Source organism: Tachysurus vachellii, chromosome 11 (genome assembly GCF_030014155.1).
Source record: "Tachysurus vachellii isolate PV-2020 chromosome 11, HZAU_Pvac_v1, whole genome shotgun sequence".
Lineage (NCBI taxonomy): Eukaryota > Metazoa > Chordata > Actinopteri > Siluriformes > Bagridae > Tachysurus > Tachysurus vachellii.
In genome coordinates, this window is record NC_083470.1 from 11,176,836 (window position 1) to 11,197,549 (window position 20,714).

Sequence of the window (20,714 nt, forward strand, 5' to 3'; positions counted from 1 at the left end):
GAATGAATATTGCACGAATATTGATTACATATAGCGATGCAAGTGCATGATTCAGGCAGACATGTTGAGGTTCCACATCGTCTGCTTTTTCTCCCATTTGTAAATCCTGCAGGAACCACTGAGACCTCAGCTTTTCTCTGAGCAGGACAAAATATTACAAATATTGTTAGTAAAATCACTAAACCTTAACCTTGCCATGATTTACACCAATTTCCATTTATTAACAAGCCAAGACACATTCATTGTATCCGTCCACTCTGCACAGTGTCTTACATTTACATAAAAGTGTCACAGCAGTTTCCATATGACTTATTCTGGTGACAATTTGTCACATATAGCAGAAGTATTTCTATTTTACAGACTGTGACACAAATTCTTTGCCATGTCAATGGTATTTAGTGTTGACTTTTTATTTGTTGGATTCATTAAGACTGAGATTCTCTGAATGGACAACGATTAATGTAAGAATAACAAACAAAAACTTCTGAATATGGTAATAAGTGTGTGGTGTGTAGTGTTCTATAGAGGCTTATCTAGAGTGTGTGTGCGTGTGTGCGTGTGTGTGTGTGTTGCAGTGAATTTGTCGCCTGGCTGTTGGAGAGTGGAGAGATCAGTAAACCAGAGGAAGGGATCAATTTAGGCCAAGCACTGCTGGAGAATGGTCTCATCCACCATGGTGAGAGTCTCATCCAACCTTTAATCTCCTACTCTTTTTCAATCTTTATTTTAAAATTTTATCTTTCTACACAATCTACACAACCTAATTTTATAATGCTATATATTTAATACAATTAAATAATTCTAAATAATTTAAAATGAAATAATTCTATTTATTTTGTGGTTAAAAGCTGAAGTGCAGCAAAAAAATGTCCCTAAAAATTGGATTATATCCCATGTCAACATTGCACTGTAACCTGAGCTCATCATCAAGATTTGCTCTTCACTGTCCCCCAAGGCAGGAGTGTTGTGACGGAAAACAAGCTAGTCATGAATAATGGATGAAGTGATGTGTTTACCTTATCCAAAGCTGAACCAGGGATAATGACATAGGACTGTGCATACACCCCACTGCAAGCAAGTGGTGTGTGTGTGTGTGTGTGTGTGTGTGTGTGTGTGAGATATGAAATTGGAGAATATTATTCTGGACTAATAAGTGGTCCATGTTGTAAGGATTCAGGAGACACAAGGTCACATGGGACACCTGGGGTTTGAATCTCAGTATCATTCACTGATAATAATGTGAGACTGTGAAAATAGTTTCAAATTTATTTTGAGCACATAAAACAAACTATCCCATATGTAAATATCTATCCCTAAATGTCGATACATCATTATTTTCTAGAATAAAAATACAGAAATCGATTTTGTAAGTGCTACATAAGATAAACAAAGCCACTTTAGTTAGAAAACTCATCAGATGTCTGAATTGAATCGTGAAGTTTCTCTAAATTTATTTAGTTCTCTCTGTTGTAAGGTTCTTGCTTTCACAACACCAACTTATCTTTTGGATTTCCAATGGGAAAATGTGACAAGCTAAACAAATAACACATTTTTAATAATCACATTATGTAGCTGAAGAGATCATGTGGCGTATAAAGTTTATTATTTTCTTCCCTTTTTTAGTTTCGGATAAACACCAGTTTAAGAACGAGCAGGTACTGTACCGCTTCCGTTACGATGACGGCACTTACAAAGCTAGGAGTGAGATGGAGGATATCGTATCCAAGGTATTTCCTTACATTCCACACGATCACACAATACTTGTGAATATTACTGTAAGCATTTTGACGCGGTTAAGCTGTTTAAAGATGTGAGGAAAAAATAATGGTTTTTGTTTTTGTATGTTTGTAGGGTGTGAGACTGTACTGTCGTCTTCACAGCCTCTTCACACCTGTGATTAAGTAAGTATTACACATGATTTAGCCATCATTAGATTTCCGCAGCATATTTCTTAACTGGATAATTTATTGTGTGCGTGTGTTTGTGTGTGTTTATGGTCATAGTATACTGTATATACTCAAAACGGAGTTGCAGCATTTTCCATGAATGACTGTAACACTACAGACTGGACTGAAGTGATCAAGGCTGGAAATATATATTCCTCTGCTCACATATTATTGAGGGGAATCTTAGCTTTAGATTTAGTCATACTTCATCTCTTCTTCAGTAGATAATTTCACCTAGATACTTTCCCTTTACCCAAGAGCTGCTGCTGTAACCATGAATACATTATCATGCTCATCCCAGGACTCTTATTCACAATATGCTCATGCAGAACATTTTTACAACACACTTAATATGTTTGGTTTAGCAGTATGTAGTTGTAGAAGTGTAATGATTTAGAACCCCTTGCACCCTACAGGGGACAGGTTTCTTCTCTCTAATCCGGTTACTTTCAGGATTTTCACTTCTGGCTTGTTGGTTATGGATCTAAGTGTATATGAGGATTTTGTGTTAAGCTGCCCTGTTGAAAGCTCTATATTAATTACAGTTGAATCATCTACAGCACTCATACAAAAAAGAAATCACCCCACCAGAGCACCAGCGCCTCACTCCACTCTGGCATTGTGTTTTGTTTAATTACACCACATCCTTCCGTTTTCTGTTCTCACATCTTTCCCTATCTTGCTTTAAACTCGCGAATAAGCTGCTGACTGCCTCGTCTTAGCACGCTTCCTCTTTCCTAACTAGCACACAATGAATCCTCCATAATGTAGGATGTTTTGTGGCGGACTAATCAGCTTTACTTTTTTTGTCATTGCGGTCAGACTAAAGCATGTGTGCAGTAACACTTTCCAATATTTTGCTTTTCTTACCACACCACGTGTATCATTTGGTGTATGAATTTAATTTACATTTGAATAAAATATTTCTCAGTGGTCAGGCTGAAGTGTTATCTGCTTTAGATGCTTTTGCTGTGACACGGCATGGTAAAAGTCTCTGAAGGCTCAAATGGCTACCAGATTGATTTTGGAGCAAAGAAGAAAGGTTGCAGTTCCTTGTGTAATGTTAGTGTTAATGTTAGTGTCGTTAGAGTCATGTAGTATATTTTTTTTTAAATCACTCTGTAAGGTTTGTGGCCATTAAAACTAAGAGAGCAGAATGAATGAATGAATGAAGGAAGGAAGGAAGCAAGTTTGGTTTTTGTGTGTCTTTCTTTCTTTCTTTCTTTCTTTCTTTCTTTCTTTCTTTCTTTTTTTTTACAGTTGTGTTGATCAGAGTGGCACAAGTCCAGTGCCTGGTGTGTGATGGCTCATGTGTACAAAATAAGCGAGTTTGTGCCTTAAAGTCAATATTGATGTTTAACATCAATACTAGCTACATGCCAGGAATTGGCAGCAAATAAATTAGACAATAAAGCAAAAATACATACGTAAATAAGGGTTACATCCTCCACAGTCAATTTACTCTAAAGGACACCAGCTTAACTTGCCGTCGATTACATTTCATTCTATTCTTCATTTTGTTCCAAGGCATACAAAAGTGGGTTTTGTCTGCAAAGTGAAAAAAGTGAATGGAAAAACAAGGATTGTGTAGGTCTGTTTATTTATTCCTTTTTTTTCCATGCAGAGACAGAGACCACCACCTGAAGACATTTAAATCTGTGTTACCAGCCAGTAAACTGGTGGACTGGCTCGTCTCACAGGTAGGAAGACATAAAACACTTATACACCTGTGGAGAAGCAACAGACTTCCATTCCAAACACACACACACCCACATACAGACAGACACACACATATACACACACACACAGAGGGAGACAGAGAGAAATTCATGTAGCTCATAACTGTGTGGTTACTTAACTAGTAATGTCATAGATTTGTATATAAACCTCTAAAAATAGGGCTTTTATTGAGGACAGAGCAGCCTTTTAAAATTTTGGGTTCAGGGGTGCATGTGGTTTTACTTAACATTCTCTCTCTCTCTCTCTCTCACTCACATTATGTCTCTGTATTCTCTCTTGTCTTCTCAATTTCTTTCTCTTTCTCACTTTGCGTAAACATCTCTCAGGGAGACTGTTCTACCCGCGAGGATGCCGTCACATTCGGGGTCGGCCTGTGCAACAACGGCTTCATGCACCACGGTAATGTCTATTCGTCATGACTCACGATATTTACTTTATGGGAGCGTGGTGTTTAGAAAGTGTCAATGGATCACAAATACGGAATCAAATATGAACATGTTGTTGATCTTGAACCTGGGAAGCGATGATATCAGAAGGATATCACCAGATGAGGCAGAATCCATCTTAAAATCAACAACATTGCTGGATTTGGCAGTAGTAGTCAAGCTGGGCTCTGAGTTGAAAGTTTCAAAAGAAATTGAGAGTGAAGAAAAAAAATCAACACGGTAATGTGTGTGTACACGATTCCAGGCTGACCTGCTGATTTTGCCATAAACAGAATTTCCAATGAGCCTTGGCTTGGCTTGTTTGCTATTGCAACACTTTGGTGTCTGGGGCCAGAGAGTGAACCGTGGCCATGTTTTTGTGTGTTAAAGGGTCTTAAATTAGAACAGCTGTGAACCACAGTATCTTGAAAGTGTGCTGAGGAGGAGCTGCAAGTTTGCTGTCGGATGTCATTTATTTACTTAATCTCTTTAATCGCATTTCAGTTTACTAGGAAATTTGATGTGCGGACATTAATACAATATCACAGCAGTTTATCTGAAATAAATCGATTATGCTGCTACTGAAACAGGGTTTTTTTATTTATCCTGTAATATTCTTGATAAATCCCTGAGGCTGTGAGCCTGGCTGAGGGCCAGAGTATCCTCACGTCTATTAGCAGATGTCTCCAGCTGTTAGAACAGTATCAGCAAGTTGGAATGGAATAAAAGTGTTAAAAAAAAAAAAGACTAAAGCACACAGACACAACATCAGTAAGAGAAGACATATACACACACACACACACACACGCTCACACACACTTCCTGTTAAATCAATAACAGCACTACTTGTTCTGAAGTCCAGTCACAAAACAAATCTTTATGTTTAGCTAGGATACGCTGTGCAGCAACAGAACATTTTGTCTCTCCAAACACTTCCTGCAAACAAGCCCGTCACTTTCAGTTTTAGGGAAAAAAATCCTAAGTGGCAGGTTTTCTTCAACCAGCACGGCTCCTGCTGTTTAAGACAGACGTAAAAAAAAAAAATACAGGCGAGTGTCATAAGTCATCAGCCGAAGCTGAAGCACCAGCTGAACTGAGACCTATTCATTATCATGTGATTTGAATGCTAATAAATGAACCGCACTGCTGTTTATGTGCTACCTGTGGTTTTGCATTCTTAAGCCATACAGGACTGTATAAAAGATCAGTAAGCAAATGCACAGTGTCAGTTAAACAGTCCATCACACAGAGACTTTACAAAATCAGCTCATGTCATTTACAGAAATATATCTAAGTATATATGTATATTTTTTTTAGTTTTAAGTTTCAAATTGAAATATATTCGCCAGAGGTGACAGTGGAATGAAAAAAAACCTGAGAAGATCTGAGAAAGAAACTTTGAGAGGAACTGGACTCAAAAAGGGAACCCAACATCATCTGGTTTCCAGATTTATAAGAAATTCTATAAGAACTGACCAGTATGAAACTAAACAAAGCTAATATTTGATGTGGTGCCAAAAATGAAATAAAAAAATGACTAGTCTCATGTACACTTTATGAAGTTTTGTGATGAACCTTTGTTATGTTTTTATAGAAGTATTTGTTACTTCTGGGCTGAGAAGTGATTTGTTACACAATATGTTGCTCTGTTTATTGACATTTTACAAATATTTTTTCGTTATCATGTAATTTATTGTCGGAAAAGTAATGTTTGGTACAAGCTCAGTAATGCAGAATTTACAAATAATATATACAAAAAAAAAGGATTTTGCACAGTATTATATATATGTAAAGACAGAGATTTCAAGAGATTTCAACTTGTTTCTCTGAAGTGGAAGACACCAAAATCTCATGAACTCAACACTCAATTTTAATGGAAATGTAGTTGTTGGGAACATCAGTAAATGTTAACCTGGTGTTCACTCTATGTTCTTATTATTTAGGTCTCTTCTTTAGGTCTCTTATATATTTAGGTCTCTTCTGACTGATGTGCTATCTTAGATCTCGCCTGACTATTGGAATACGGCTCCGGAAACTACATACAGACGCATTCAATAATGAACAAATATTTTGTCTTATTGAGGTGTTGTGCGATCACAGGCTGTTAGAACAGTTTTAATGCATCTGTTCACAGATGCACTGCACAAAGGTTTTGATGAGCTTTTGATGAGCAAAAGTTGTTAAAAAAAACATCAACAGTAGTTGCTGTGATGTTGGGATGTGATACCCTGCCTGTGGAAATCATAGCTTATGACTGACCCATTTTCATCCTCATTAAACTCCTATCGGGATAGAAAGCTTTTATCATAACCTACAGGTGAGCAGTGACACTTTATTCTAAGACAGATGTATTCCAACTTTTTTCCACAGGAAGTCTCACAGTGATTATGAGAACATTAGAACTCAAAACATTCAGCATTTACTGTGACAGACATGATTTAAGCCAAAACATTACTAGCACTAGAGTTGTGGGGAAGGGCAAGAGAGAGTCCACTTTTTTGGCATATTATGAGGCACATACAGAAGGTATAAAGGTTGGTAGGTCTGATACAGTCAGACAACAGTTGGTATTTTCTGTTACCCCAAAACTGCAGAGGGTTGCAGGTGAGGGGTAACAGAAAATACCAAAAATAAATATTTAAAAGACTGTATAGCAAACTCTGCTAGCAAAATGGCCTCCAAAGCATAACAGTGTTAGTCCAGAGCCACCTTTTTATTTCTCTCGCCATTATTAAAAAAATAAAAAACATTAACGTCTCCCACTATCATATTTTCTAGCCTCTCACCCTACACACTTTGACTTCCTAAATGTCATATTGTCTTCTGTCACTGTTGTTTGTTCTCATTGAAAAGAATGTTTTTTGGCCACTTTATGTCTATCCATTTATTTTTTGTCCCTGTTATTTTGTTAATCACACTCCTGCTACAGATACAGTTGAGTGCTATAAACCGGAAAACCCTTTCCCAATTCACTTTACTATCTCTAATCTGATTCTAGATTGCTCTTCTTTACTGATCTTGTTTGCTTGTTTCTTTTTTGCAGTCCTGGAAAAGAGCGAGTTTAAGGACGAATCTCAATTCTTCCGGTTCCATGCTGATGAGGAGACAGAAGGCACCAACACTAAGACTAAGCAGCTTCGCAATGACTTTAAGCTCATTGAGAACATCATGGCGAAGTCCCTAGTGGTGCGTCTGATCACCATTAACACAAACACCGAGTAAAGTCAGATGATGTGTTTTGTGTGCGTGAATAGAAGGATCCTCTCACCCAGACATCGACCATATTGATGTCTCCCTCTGTGTGTGCTCAGGGCCACTAATAATTACCCTGATCTTTACACACTGCTCTTACATCCTCTTAACATAGGAACAGCACAGAAGATGATTATTCGCATCGAACTCTATTTTGAGTGTTTACCGGTCATCAGAAGCAAACAGGTTCATTATGACCCTATTTCTTGAGGGAGAATTGGATTTGGTTGGACGTGCTTATAAAATAAATAGGAAACAGAAAACAAGTCCACAGAAATCCAATTTGGTCTTAAAATTCACATTTCCTGTTTGATCAAACATGTGCCAAGCATTTCAGTTATTTCCCCTTCAACCTGAATTCTGGTTTCATCTCTTGACATCACAGTGCTAATGATTTGCTTTTGACATCTGCAGATTCATCCAGGGGAGGAAGACTATGGATTTGAGATTGAGGAGAAGAACAAGTCTATCATGGTGAAGAGTGTAACCAGGGGCTCCCATGCTGAGGTGAGAATATGAACTGGATTTTAACAGCAAACTCATCCATCCATGCTAAAATGGTAGGATTTGTGACAATTTCATTTCGAAAGCAAGTGGATGCTGTGCTTCCATGCAATACATCTTTTCATGCTGACAGAAATGTTTGCAAAGCCTCAAACACGACATATTCGACAAACATTAAGCCAAGCGGATCAGGGTGCGAGGAGAAGCAGTTAGTGCAAACACTACCAGAACAAGCCGGCACTTACGGGCCATGTCGGAGTTAAACAGCTGGTTATCATTAGATTAAATACAGATCAGTGCTTCCATCAATCTCAAAGGAATATCCCTGTTAAACAGGAGCAAGCAAGAAGAATTCATGTTCTAGATCATTCTTCATGTAAATATTAGCCAGATCAGGCGGATAAACCACTTTGTTTTCAGGTCCTGGCTATTAGATTTATTTATTTACTTATATTTTCTATTCATAGTAGGTGAAACAGCCATAGAAAATTAAACCATACTTCCTACCGACTTTTTTAAAACAAAAGGTTTCTTTTGGTGAGTTTACATTTCACAGTTGATTGATGTACAGTTCTGCTGTTCACACGTACGAATCCCACCACCTGCTGCACTACACACATTAGCTGCGAATTATTGTGCACAGATAAAAGACAAAATTTTCAGTATCAAAAGCTAAATGAAGGGCCTTACTTCTCCTAGCATGATATGCACAGTATGTCACACTGGCTTTAAACATAGAGAGAAAATAAAGACAGTAGCCAGACCCAAATTATACATTTATTATACGTAATGTGAAGAGAAAACACAGCAGCTTTTATCACAAACAGCTTGACTCTGGCGAGGTCATAACGAAGATGTTAAGGATAGCTGGTTGTTCCTTCCACAGCCATTCATACTAATATGTTTCCATGTGTTATTATATTTCATCAGCTCGTTTCAGTCTGGTCTGTTATGTTTCTGCCTAAGCAAAATCATGAGACTGAACAGCATACTGGAGCTTTTATTAGTTTGTTTTTCCACAAACCATCCATCTTTGCTTTTGTTTGACCTCTTATAAGAAGAACCAATATGAATTTCCTCCCTTTTCTTATAATATACATGTTGTGAATGGAGTCTGCATTCAGGTTTTCATGCTGATTATTCTTGGGTTGGATTAATATATAGATTACCCACATTTTAGCATTAAAAGAAATGCATTATGATGAATGATGCCTAAAGACGTGCATTGTAATCTGATTCATGAGTCTACAGTTATAATACATCTATATTTATATACCGGTCTGATTACTAATTAAGTCATTTAGGCTGCATATCATCCTAGCAACAGTATTTTTATCAACTGGACTAATATTCTTGGTAGCCAAACGTCTGTGTGCATGGTGCTGTTTCAGATTTACTTCTTAATCACACTGCTGGCTTGTTTACAGAGGGAAGCTAATCTTAGAACTTCATTTGAGCATCATTAAGATCATGGCCTGTACCACCACCAGCATCATCAGTATCATCTGGAGGTGGTTCTCAGCGTGTTTCTCTACCACTGAGGGTTTATTCCGGCTCTCTTTGTGTCCTCACACCTACGTCAGTTGGCTCTCAGATGCTCAGGCAGTCAGTCAGGGTGCAGGTCACGCTTTTTAATTCACTCCTTCTCCAGAGTCTCGCTCTCACTTCAGATAGTGGAGAGAAAATTAGGCATGCCTCATCACATTCTCCTCTGAGTCCTGATGCCTCGCTCACTTTTTTCCTTTATATCGAGAAGCACATTGAGATGAAGCTTCTATTCACAGTAATGCTGAGTTACAAAAATAGAAGCCATATTTTTTAGTCAGAACCAACTCATTCAACGTTTTATCTTGACTATCTCTTGTAGCTGGTGTTAAATGGCTTTATTGACAAATACAGTAGATATTCATTGTGTTGTCTTGTCTTGTGAGTATGTATAGTCCAGTCTTGACTATAGCAGTGTCACCAAAAATCAACCTCCAATGAGAGTAGTAATAAAAGCAACTAAGTGAGTTGGAGTCAATACAAAAGTATCTCCTGAAAGCTCACTACTCATTAAAATGCACCAGATTTACATTTCAGAATAATCAGTATAAAATTAAAATCACTTAAAGTAAATAAATGAAGTTCAGCATGATTTCTGATATACTCTTATACAGTATATACGTCAGATCATACATACAGGAGAAGAGATAGCTGGTTAAAAACTGTAAGGACTCTATACCTATGCTAGCTTTATATTAACACCTGAGGACCTTTAAGAGCCATGAGCCAGCACTTATCGTTTATGAGTGAACATTACTAATATGTCATGCATTCTATGATTGCTAGCAAGGCGAAGCAGCTTGTATAAGCAGTTAGAAGGATCAGAGACAGAAACTTAAATATATCGCGTTTTCTCAAGCTTGTATTTCCCCATGTTTTTGGAGCATGAGGTGGCAGTTTGTTCTAAACCTTTTTTCTTTTCTAGCCTGGAGGGACAGTACAATACAAAATCATGTTTACAAAGTGAAATACATTAAAGAATAGGCTGCAGAACATAAGATATAACATCATCAATAGAACATCAATACAGCATCTTTTTTTACGAACAGAGAGAACCGGTATAAATGGGCTTGCGGGGCAAATCCTTTCGTTTGCTTATAAAAATAACACAATAATATATACAACACTATATTCACACTAGTGAGTGACACAGCAACAGGCAATTGTTCATTTTCTGTGTATGCAGTGTGATACACAGAAAATGTGTCATGAGCTGTGATTTCAGCAACAGTGCCAGGAAACAAAGCGACAACTGCTAAATGTGACATTTCAACTGAGATTTCTAATAAATAAAATAAAGCTTGGAAGAAAGTAGCAGAGATCATAAGTGCTTCTGGTGAATAAACACACAAACAGTAGAGTCAGCTTGCTTGACATATCTGACAGTGAATCCAGTATGAAGCCTAGCATGTAGGGTGTAAATCAGACTTTAATACCATTAAGATAAAAGTGATGTGTAGACTGGATTGTAGGTTAAAAGCTGGATGGTTCACACCCACAAACGACAATAGAAGCACATCCATAAACGTCCACATAAAAGCAAACTATAAGACAACACACAAGTTACTAGCTAGCATGAAAGCATGGTAAAAGATCATTAGAGTGACTGATAAGGCATGTTTGAAATACATGGATTCAGTTCAAGGTATTTTTTGCCCCATTCAGTCATCCTCTCATCCTCCAGTGTGCACATCTCCTCTTTCCATCCTAGAACATAACAAGGCCTCCATCTGTCCTCTGCTGCCAGCCCTGATCAGTTAACCTGGGAAACGCTGGCAGGACCAGGGGTAAAATAGACCCCAGTCAGAAAGACTGGAATAAGATGGCAAGGGTCTGGAATACTAAACACTTCTGTGCAGAAGGAAGGGATTTGTTTCCACAAGCAGAGCACAGTCACAGTGACCCTGTGTGTGAGAGAGGACATAGAGGTCTGCATTATCCAGCATCACAGCTGTATAATTAAATAGTCCTTATTTTAGTGCTTTCACTCTGGCACCTGACATAAAGTCCTATTCAGTGTGAAAATTAAGCCCTGGATTCTTAGTAGAAAGAGATGGAGACTGAAATCCATCTTCCCTTTTTTTTCACTGTAATTTGATGCCAATAGAAAAAATATATAATATTGTAAAAATTTGTTGCTTTTCTTGGCCCTCGCTAAGAGCCTAAATGAGTTTTCTTCAGCTGGAGCTAAATGTATTCTTCATTTCTTGTTGTTGAAATAACAGCTCAGTAACGCATGTTCATTTCTGCATTGTTTTCCACTGCGTGTAGATGGCAGGGTTGCAAGCAGGAAGGAAGATCTACTCTATTAATGAAGACCTGGTGTTCCTGAGGCCCTTCTCTGAGGTGGAGATGATGATCAACCAGTCTTTCTGTATACGCCGTTCTCTCAGGCTGCTGGTTGCCACCAAAAACAAAGAGTGAGTCTCTAAAGCCGTAACCTGATATACTCACAATACATACATTGTTTACGTCTGTTCTGGTTCAAGCACTTAGAGGAAAATGGTAGAGTTGCTACTAGTATTACAGCTCTGGGACATAAACACTACAGATGTGTATATGGGAAGTATTTAGAGTTGTTTTGTATGTATAAAGGAGCAGTTTACTGCTTAAGGGACATTACAGTTGTAATGAAAACCTTTGGCTCCCCTTCCTCTTTTCTGCACTTCCACTGTAGAAACTGTTGTATGAACAACACAGACAGGGGTTATGTTTAATTTCGCTGTGGCGCTTCACATGACCACTTATGACTAGCGCAACAGGCCCTGAACAGATGAGATCTGTGTATAATTTGACTCTCTGAATAAATGTATACTGCTATGTTCATTTATCTTTCAGCATTTAATTTTTAAGTAGCATATTTTCTAAATAATTAACATACATTCTTTTGACTGTCTTTGAACTAGACACATTTTTTTTTTTGATAAGTTGATAAGTTCCATTACAGTATTTTTGTGCGTGCTATGAGTAAACTGCTCTGCTGGATCCACATCTGGATCACAGGCCAAGGACATAGAGGCTGGACATCTCCTGGCCTAGTATGCTGCTTTTCACTCAAACATCCACTTTTTCTTTTCAGATCATTTCAGTTGATACTGAAACCAGTGTGATATTGTTTTCATTAAAAACTTCTAAAATCACTTAATCTTAAATGTACAAACTGCACCTGTAAGGGATTCTGACATAGATCAGTTTGTAGAATTTAAAGACATCAGAACAGTGTTACATGGTCATGTCAAGTCTAGTCTAATCAAGAAGGTTTTTATTGTCATTTCAAGCATATATAGATGATGCAGTATATGTTGAAATGAGAGAATGTTTCTTCAGGACCATGTTGCTACATAAAATGATATAAAGCTACATGAAACAACACACAGCAAAATATTTAAAGTAAAATATATAATATTTAAAATATATATTTTAAATATATATTTTAAATATTTTAATATATATTCAAAATATTTAAAGTTAGCCACATAAAGTGCATCATGTGCAACCGAGTGCAAACAATGCAGGACAAAAGACAATACAAATACACAAAATACAAACTAGCGCTTATCAGTGTGCATAGTGTATATGTATATATATGTACTTATGTAATAGCAGCAGTTTGATGAAGTATTGAAATGTGGTTTGCAAAACAGCAATGTGGTAACCGAATGATCTCCGATTATCTATAAAGCATATGGGACCATAAAGTTTTGAAGTAAATCAATATGGGAATTTTCTATAAAATATTAAAAAATGTATGGATTCTCTTTGTCTGTGAAATGAAGGCTCGTGAAGATTCCAGACTGTCGAGATGGTCTGTCATTCAAACTGCGAGGATCCTGTCCTCCATATGTGCATGCAGTGAAAAAAGGTGAGCTGTGTGTGTGTGTGTGTGTGTGTGTGTGTGTGTGTGTGTGTGTGTGTGTGTGTTTGTGTGTGTGTGTAGTTGATGTCTGGAGCTGCTTTGCAATGTTTTTTTTTTTTTTTTTTTGTATGATAATTTCACCTCTCGTTCATTTCATATTCTTTTTCACTCGTTCTCCTCTAATTAAACAATTTAAAATTTAGTTCCCAGTGAATCTTCTAAGGACACTAGTGGTTTCCCTGAGTATTTATTTAATCAGATCCTCTCACACAAAGCCTTTTCATTTCCTCAAAAGCAGGAATGTAATTGCCTTTCACCCTCTAACCTGTCAAGCAGATGTGTCTGCTCTAAACTAAGCACTGAAAGGAAAATAAAAATGGTTTCATAATAGAGACTGCAGTACTCTGTGATAAACATCTGGACCACTAAAAATAGCCCGAAATAGAATTTCGAACTACGTTAAACATGTAGTTATTTAGAAAGACATTTAGAGCATAGGTAGAGATTTGCACTAGGCTGATGATGGATTTTATTATTGAAAGTGCCTCAGCATGTTACACGTACTGCAGCTTTATAGACTACGTAGGGTAGAAATTAAAAGTGCAATATTTTCTTTGTAATAAAAGCCAACATGTAATTCAAGACAATCTCTTTTTCATATAAATACAGGGTTTTCACTTGGTGTAAGTTTACAGAGTGCAGGAGAAGGCAGAGATGTGTTTGAGAAAGGCATGTTTGAGTATAGTTCATGTGTTATTACATACTGGCTTGGCATATTGTGGCTTCACTCGTCTTGATGGTGTTTCTCTTCAGACTGGTTTGTACAGTAGTCTCAGGCTTTTGTGTTTAGGTTGCCATGGTCTTCGTAATTCCCTAGTCTCAACAGTGTTTGCCTTTTTTATTATTATACTCTGGATCTACTACAACCAAAGTAGATCTGATTTATTTTTGCTTTACTGTGGCATTTTTCACACTACCGTTTTACTGAGCAAGAAAAAAAAAGTAAAGTGAAAAAATAATAATAAAAAGAGTGGATATTCCTCGCTTGTGTTTTGTAGAATGTCTCAATTTTGCGTGTGCTGACATCAGTTCTGACTGCTCTGTGTGTGTGTGTGTGTGTGTGTGTGTGTGTGTGTAGGGTCAGAGGCCGCAGCAGCAGGCCTGCAGGCCGGCCAGTGCGTGCTCAAAGTAAACGGCGCCAACATGAGCCAGAGCAGCTACGATGAGGTACTGGAGCATTTCAGCAGTTATAAGCCTGAACAGGATGAGAAAGAGGAGGTAAGATCTGTTGGCCACTGCCGATAATTACGTTTACAGTTCAACGTGAAAGTTTGTGCACCCTCAAGGCAAACTGAACTAGACAAAGAACTTCAGTTTATACCGACAAGACATTTAGTTTGAACACCACAGTTTATTTTTTTAATCACCAGGGCATATTAAGATTCTTTTGGTTATAATAATTCAGTCACCACTCCTCTGTAGCCCAGCCTTGTTTTTCCTTCTGCTTGGAATATTTGTTTTAATTCAGATGTTATAAGACCGTCTTCTATTCTTCTTTTATTCTTCAAAACTGTGAGGGTCACAGATCAACTTTCTACTGATTATTTTGCCTCATTACTGTATTTTATTTGTAGGATTAACACATGCATTGTTACTATTCAACATGTTTAGTATATTTATTGATAAGCATTTACTCTCTGTCCATTCAGGTCTATTTTCATTTTTCCCCATATTATATATGAGTGCAAATCTTTGCTCCCCAGATATTTCTTCTTGTTGGATTGGATTGCATACATCTGGATTGATCACTTGTATCACTTTTGCTCTCTTTTCTTCTGTACATGGATTAAAGCCGGCTTGCAGTCAGTGGGTGTACCGTGTGTATGACAATGTGGAGGAACAGGCGTTCAGATCGTGCCTCACTGAGAATGGTTCAGACACAGAGGAAAACGGCTGTTCTAATGGAACAGGTACTGTGGTTTCTCAGGCTGTGGCGGTTGTGGCAGTTGGATGGGTGTGTGCATTTAGTTAAATAATCCGTAGTGATACATATCAAGCCAAACTGAAGGCTAATACAAACGAAACTGTATGGAGTTTTGCATGTTCTCCCTGTGACCACATGGATTTCCTCCATGTTGTCTGATTTCCTTTTACCTCCCAAAACATGAATGTAGATGGAAATGGGTCGGGTGTAATAAATTGCCCCTGGAGAAGTGGAGGAATGTGAAAGAGTGTGTGAATATTACATGATTGGCACACCCATGTGCACAGTGTTTTGGGCGTCAGCACCGAAGCCACCACAATCCTGAATAAGATAAAAGCTTTGACTGAAGATGAATAAATGGCAATCGCTTATTCCACATTCTGTCCTTGTTGATTTGACATTGTAGTCAGAGGTCTGCAACATTTGTGTCTGTCTGGAGATATTCCATTGGTTAACATGATGGTGGATAACGTGCACTTGGAACATGGCGTTGTTTATGAGTACGTGAGCTCAGCTGGGATCAAGCATCATGTTCTGGAGAAGATGGTGGAGCCAAAGGGCTGCTTCAGTCTCACAGCAAAGGTATTACGTCATAAAAATTAATCGTGGACGTTGGGATGTTTAGTGTATTTCTCTGTCCTGTGAGACTTTACACTATTTGCTTTGTTTCAGATATTAAAAGCCTTTTCTAAAGAAGACACAAATTTTGTGACGAGCTGCAGTCAGCTGATTGCTCAGAGCGAGCGTGTCGTGTCGATGCCGCAGTATGAGTTCAGAAATATCTGCGACACCAAACTGGAGAGTATACGCAAACGTATCTGTAACTACCAACAGGTGTGTGTGGAAAAACCCATCTTATCTGTATGTTATTTCTCAAAAGTATACACCCCCTCATTTTTTTTCATTTTGTTCTATCCTCAGTTTTCAGATGAGCTGCAGAATAAAGGCTCGCCCATGTTTAAGCAGGCTAGTACTAAACCTCATGCCCTGGGGTGCATGGACTTTGTGCCCACGAACTGTCACCTGAACCTGATGCAGGTTTCATGCCCCAAGAGCAGCACATCAGCTGGGCGTGCCTTTAGCATCCGCTTCGGGCGCAAGAACTCCTTTTTTGGCCTTGACCCAGACCAAGGTTGGTATTCACTTGAGAAACTTGATACTGTAGTTGTGTCACTTTCTCACACTTGTTTAAAAAAAAATGGTTCCAACATTAAGAAATTTCCATCAACTTGTTTGGGGGGAAATGGCTAGAAATTGTTTTGCACCGTTTTACGTTTTTCTTGAAATATGCCATGTTTCACAATATAGTATGTAGTGTCTAGCATTACTAAAAAGATGCAACTTCATTTTTCTCTAGATTTCCCCAACAAAAACGCACCTTACCTCATGGCTGCCAAGACAATTAGCTAGATTGCATCCCTGCCACAAGGATTCCACTGAACAAAACTCCCCTTGTTAATAGTTAAACATCATGAAATAATAATTAAAGAATACAGCTTAAACCACGAGGGGCTTGTAAATTTCATGCCTTGCTGTAATGACTATTCCCACAGCAAATCAGAGCCTTTCTAAAGCTCTCAGTTTGAAATTGCTTCCATCAACCTTCCATTACAACTCCATTAGGCCCTGCTGAGTGGTTCTCAGTGATGTCAGCTCACCTCATCCCAGAGGAGCACACTCTCCCATTTCCTGCACCTTAAAGCAGACGATTTGTTTTCATATTGTTTCACAGCTTGATGTTTGGCCTTTAGCTTAAATGGTTGATTCAGCCAATAAAGTCCAAGCTAAACAGTACCATATGTATTGTGTTAACTTTATATCAGTGCTTTGTTTGTACATGTGTTTGTTATTACTTTTATGTGTAATTTACATTGTCTACCCCATGCTAAGAAATGATTTAGAATCTGTTCTAGTGTCAGGTTTCTGTGGCCTTTTTTTCTGTATTTTTTCTTCTTTGTCTGTTATGTCTGGCTTTTGTTTATTTCTGCACCTGCCACTAGACATGGTTGCGTCTACATTGATCTGCACCAGTTGTGTTGTTATGGCTCTTCTGTGAGGTTGTTTGCTTCAAGTGCTTCCCTTCACATGTGCTCAGCAGTTGTGACACAGTCAGAGATACTTCACATTCCTCTGAAGATGGACATTACTGCATGGATCAGGAGCTTTTCCAGGCTGTGTGGCAATCTGAGTCGTACCATTGTTTAGGTCAAAGGGTTTAAGTGTCACATGCAATATCAGAGCTTGTAGTTGAATTATTAAATATAAAATATAGTATTGCTTTGAGAAAAAAGTTTTCCAAAAGGGTTTGTCATGTTTAGAAATTTCACCTTTCACTTATCTCTCCATTTGCTCTGTTTTCCCTCTGCATTTAATGGCACTTCCCTTTTACACTTTGCTTTACTTCTTTTACTTACTTTTGTGACCACTACACAAAGCTCTTACGATACATATACTTGATATATAGGTGACTAGTGTTTTTTTAAAAAATCCATGAAATAACAATACTTTTAGAAATTGGTGATTAACCTTTATTGCCTTAGTTTTTCACATATTTAAGTAGATTTTGCCAGTGTTGTATAAAGTATTAGAAAGCAATACTTGAGTAAAATTACAAGTATCGTACTAGAAAAAGACTTTGGTAGAAGTGAAAGTTACCTTTTAGAATATTACTCAAGTAAAAGTCTTAAAGTATCTGATATTTACTGTACTTAAGTATCAAAAGTAATTTTCTGATATTTAATGTACTTAAGTATTTGAAGTAAAAGTAAAAAGTAAAATTTCAGTGATTTTCGGTAGGCATAAGAGGCACTTCATCCGGTAGGAAGAATCTTTCATTCCAAAGTAAAGTAACATTTCTTGCAAATACGGCCACGGGTGTATAACGTTATCTTCTTCACCCTGTTCACCGAGTTCACCACTATCGTCAGGGTGGTCGTCTACGATAACGCGAGGTCCTCCAGTAGGTGCTTCCATGGCGGTTTCAGTTGTGCTTCCTCCTCCTTTGTCAACATTATGCTGAAATAGAGCGTGCGGAGCATAATGCAATCCAGGAGCAGTGATTCGCCAAACCTCCCTTATTGCAGTCGCACACATTTCTTCTGATTTTATTTTGTAGTGTAATGAAGTAACGAGTAACGAATATGCTTAGTGGAAATATAACGGAGTAAAAGTATACATTTTATCTAGGAAATGTAGTGGAGTAAAAGTGAAAGTTGACAAATTTAAATAGCGAAGTAAAGTACAGATACGTGAAATTTCTACTTAAGTACAGTAACGAAGTATTTGTACTCCGTTACATTACAACACTGGCTTTTACATAACACAAAAAGCATGCTAATGTTAAGGGTGTGATACCTTGCTTTAATCTTTACTGTTTCATCACATCATCTACATAAGCCTAATCTTGGGGGGGAATGGTGGCTTAGTGGTTAGTGTGTGAAGTTCTACCTGTGTCCCGTGGGTTTCCTCTGGGTACTCTGGTTTCCTCCCCAGGCCAAGACGCACTGATTAGCATCTTTAAATTGTTTGTATTGTGTGAATAGGTGTGTAAGTGTGTGTGATTGTACCCTGTGATGAGTTAGCATCCTGTCCACGGTGTCCCTCACCTTGTGTTCAGAGTCCCCTGGGATAGTCTTTAGGTTTCTTGGACTCCTGTGTAGGATAACTGGTACTTAAGTCTGCCTTTTCTTTTTCAGCCAATCTGAACCCTATGTCCCACACGGTCCACTGTGTGACAAGCATGGCAGCCCCATCCTGGAGCTGCACTGGCCTGGATAATGAGGAGGAGGAGGAGGGAATAGATGGAGGTGTTGAGGCATGCAGCAGGCGCACACAGGGTGAAGGAGGCCTCAGTTTTCTTCTTAAACAGGAGGACACTGAGAGCCAGGACAACTACATCTGCCTTTATAACCGGCTGGACATCGCGGTCAGGGAGATGAAGCTCTATGTGGCTCAGATTGATGTGTAAGTCTGAAAGCTGATACATTAATTGATACACAAATTATATATACAATATTTCTAGTCTTAAACTGTAGTAAAAAAACAAAAAAAAACATTAACATATTTGTTTTTTTTTTTCCATTTCTTCACTTCACTACTGCTTTGTCCGAAGGTTTGAAGAATACTTTCACTATGCCCACTTAGCACATCATATCATTTATCCCTGAAAAGTGTGCAGTCTGTTAGAAATATACTGTAGTTTCTAGTTTTTCTATCAGTTTCCTATAAAACTTAAATACATCACACATTTTAAAAATATTTTCTTCTTCAAAATAGTTTTTAGTTTGTTCAGAAGCAACAATATTCACATAAAAAAAAAATTCTATACAAACAGTGTGTTCAGTAAAACTGACATTTCAAATTTAAACTATTCATTCAAACACTAGATTTGTTGTTTTGTGTGACAAATACATTAAATATCTCAGAAGTCACCTGCAAAAGATCATTTAAAAAAAAGTATTTCTCGTTTTAAAACAAACTAGATATATACATGTTTACCTACTGTACTCTCTCTCTCTCTCTCTCACTCTCCCTCTCTCTCTCTCCCTCTCTCTCTCGTGTGTGTGGGAAAGTCTCCTTTATCAAATAGCATGTTTTAACATTGGGGTGTGTCTCCACCACACCAGAAACCAGCGAGCCCCACCAGCCACAGCTCTGTTCTACTTCTCTTTCCTACATCAGGAAGCCTTTTCTGAAAGTCTAAAAATATTTATGGGCAGGGCAGAGCCAGTCAAGACTGAAGCCATAACATACTACCAAGAAGGAGACACCATTTCCCTGCCTCTCCCTTTTGTCACTTTTTCCCCCCTCTCGTGTATTTCGATAGCACATTGAAATAATTGCCGTGGGTGTGTGGTTATAAAAAATAAAAATAAAAAAGCAGCAACACCTCAACGTGTTATTAACTCTTGCTCTATAAGTAGGCTTTCCACATTCTCCTTGAACTAAGATATTGTGATCGACATATTACCTGGTATTTAGAATCGACAAGGTATTTTTAACATGTTTATATGTGTTTTCTTTGCCTATAATATGTGTCTGTGTGCCATAGGCTCCTGTCCTCCATCACCGGTCCCATCCAGCCTCAGAGCTCTGAGCCTCCTTCGTACGACAGCATGCCGTGTACTTCTCCTGGGCACGAGGAGGTCATTCAAAGCAAAAGAGTGTGCTTCAAAGTGAATGAGGATGATCAGGAGGATTCTGGACATGACACCATGAGCTACAGAGACTCTTACAGGTGAGACAACAAAGTCTAGAGAGGATTCAGGATGTCAGAAGATTTTACTGCATGAAAAGTACAGATTTAACTTTTGACAGATGTTTGAAACGGCTGGATATGTTTTACACTGCAGCATGTCTAACACAAACGGCTTAGCACAATAACAACATATACATATTATATAGCTATAGTTTTTTAGTTTGTTTTGTTAGTATCCAGCCTTGCCTCCACTTAGCTAATGTTT

The 20,714-nt window shown here is 38.0% G+C and overlaps 1 protein-coding gene across 2 annotated transcripts in view; it reads left to right on the forward strand.

Moving 5' to 3' along the window:
• prex1 (phosphatidylinositol-3,4,5-trisphosphate-dependent Rac exchange factor 1) overlaps nucleotides 1-20,714 on the forward strand; it is a 77,341-nt gene that overhangs the window by 45,472 nt on the left and 11,155 nt on the right. Inside the window, exons 11-26 of one of the 2 annotated variants that reach the window (XM_060881016.1) lie at nucleotides 576-676; nucleotides 1,624-1,727; nucleotides 1,852-1,901; nucleotides 3,571-3,646; nucleotides 4,013-4,085; nucleotides 7,155-7,297; nucleotides 7,778-7,870; nucleotides 11,684-11,832; nucleotides 13,189-13,274; nucleotides 14,407-14,546; nucleotides 15,121-15,238; nucleotides 15,659-15,834; nucleotides 15,925-16,086; nucleotides 16,174-16,384; nucleotides 18,948-19,215; nucleotides 20,303-20,488. In XM_060881016.1, the coding sequence (XP_060736999.1) occupies nucleotides 576-676; nucleotides 1,624-1,727; nucleotides 1,852-1,901; nucleotides 3,571-3,646; nucleotides 4,013-4,085; nucleotides 7,155-7,297; nucleotides 7,778-7,870; nucleotides 11,684-11,832; nucleotides 13,189-13,274; nucleotides 14,407-14,546; nucleotides 15,121-15,238; nucleotides 15,659-15,834; nucleotides 15,925-16,086; nucleotides 16,174-16,384; nucleotides 18,948-19,215; nucleotides 20,303-20,488 (2,136 nt within the window). Of the gene's footprint in view, nucleotides 1-575; nucleotides 677-1,623; nucleotides 1,728-1,851; nucleotides 1,902-3,570; nucleotides 3,647-4,012; nucleotides 4,086-7,154; nucleotides 7,298-7,777; nucleotides 7,871-11,683; nucleotides 11,833-13,188; nucleotides 13,275-14,406; nucleotides 14,547-15,120; nucleotides 15,239-15,658; nucleotides 15,835-15,924; nucleotides 16,087-16,173; nucleotides 16,385-16,609; nucleotides 17,510-18,947; nucleotides 19,216-20,302; nucleotides 20,489-20,714 lie in introns of those variants that run through there. The other variant, XM_060881018.1, reaches the window with a different exon arrangement.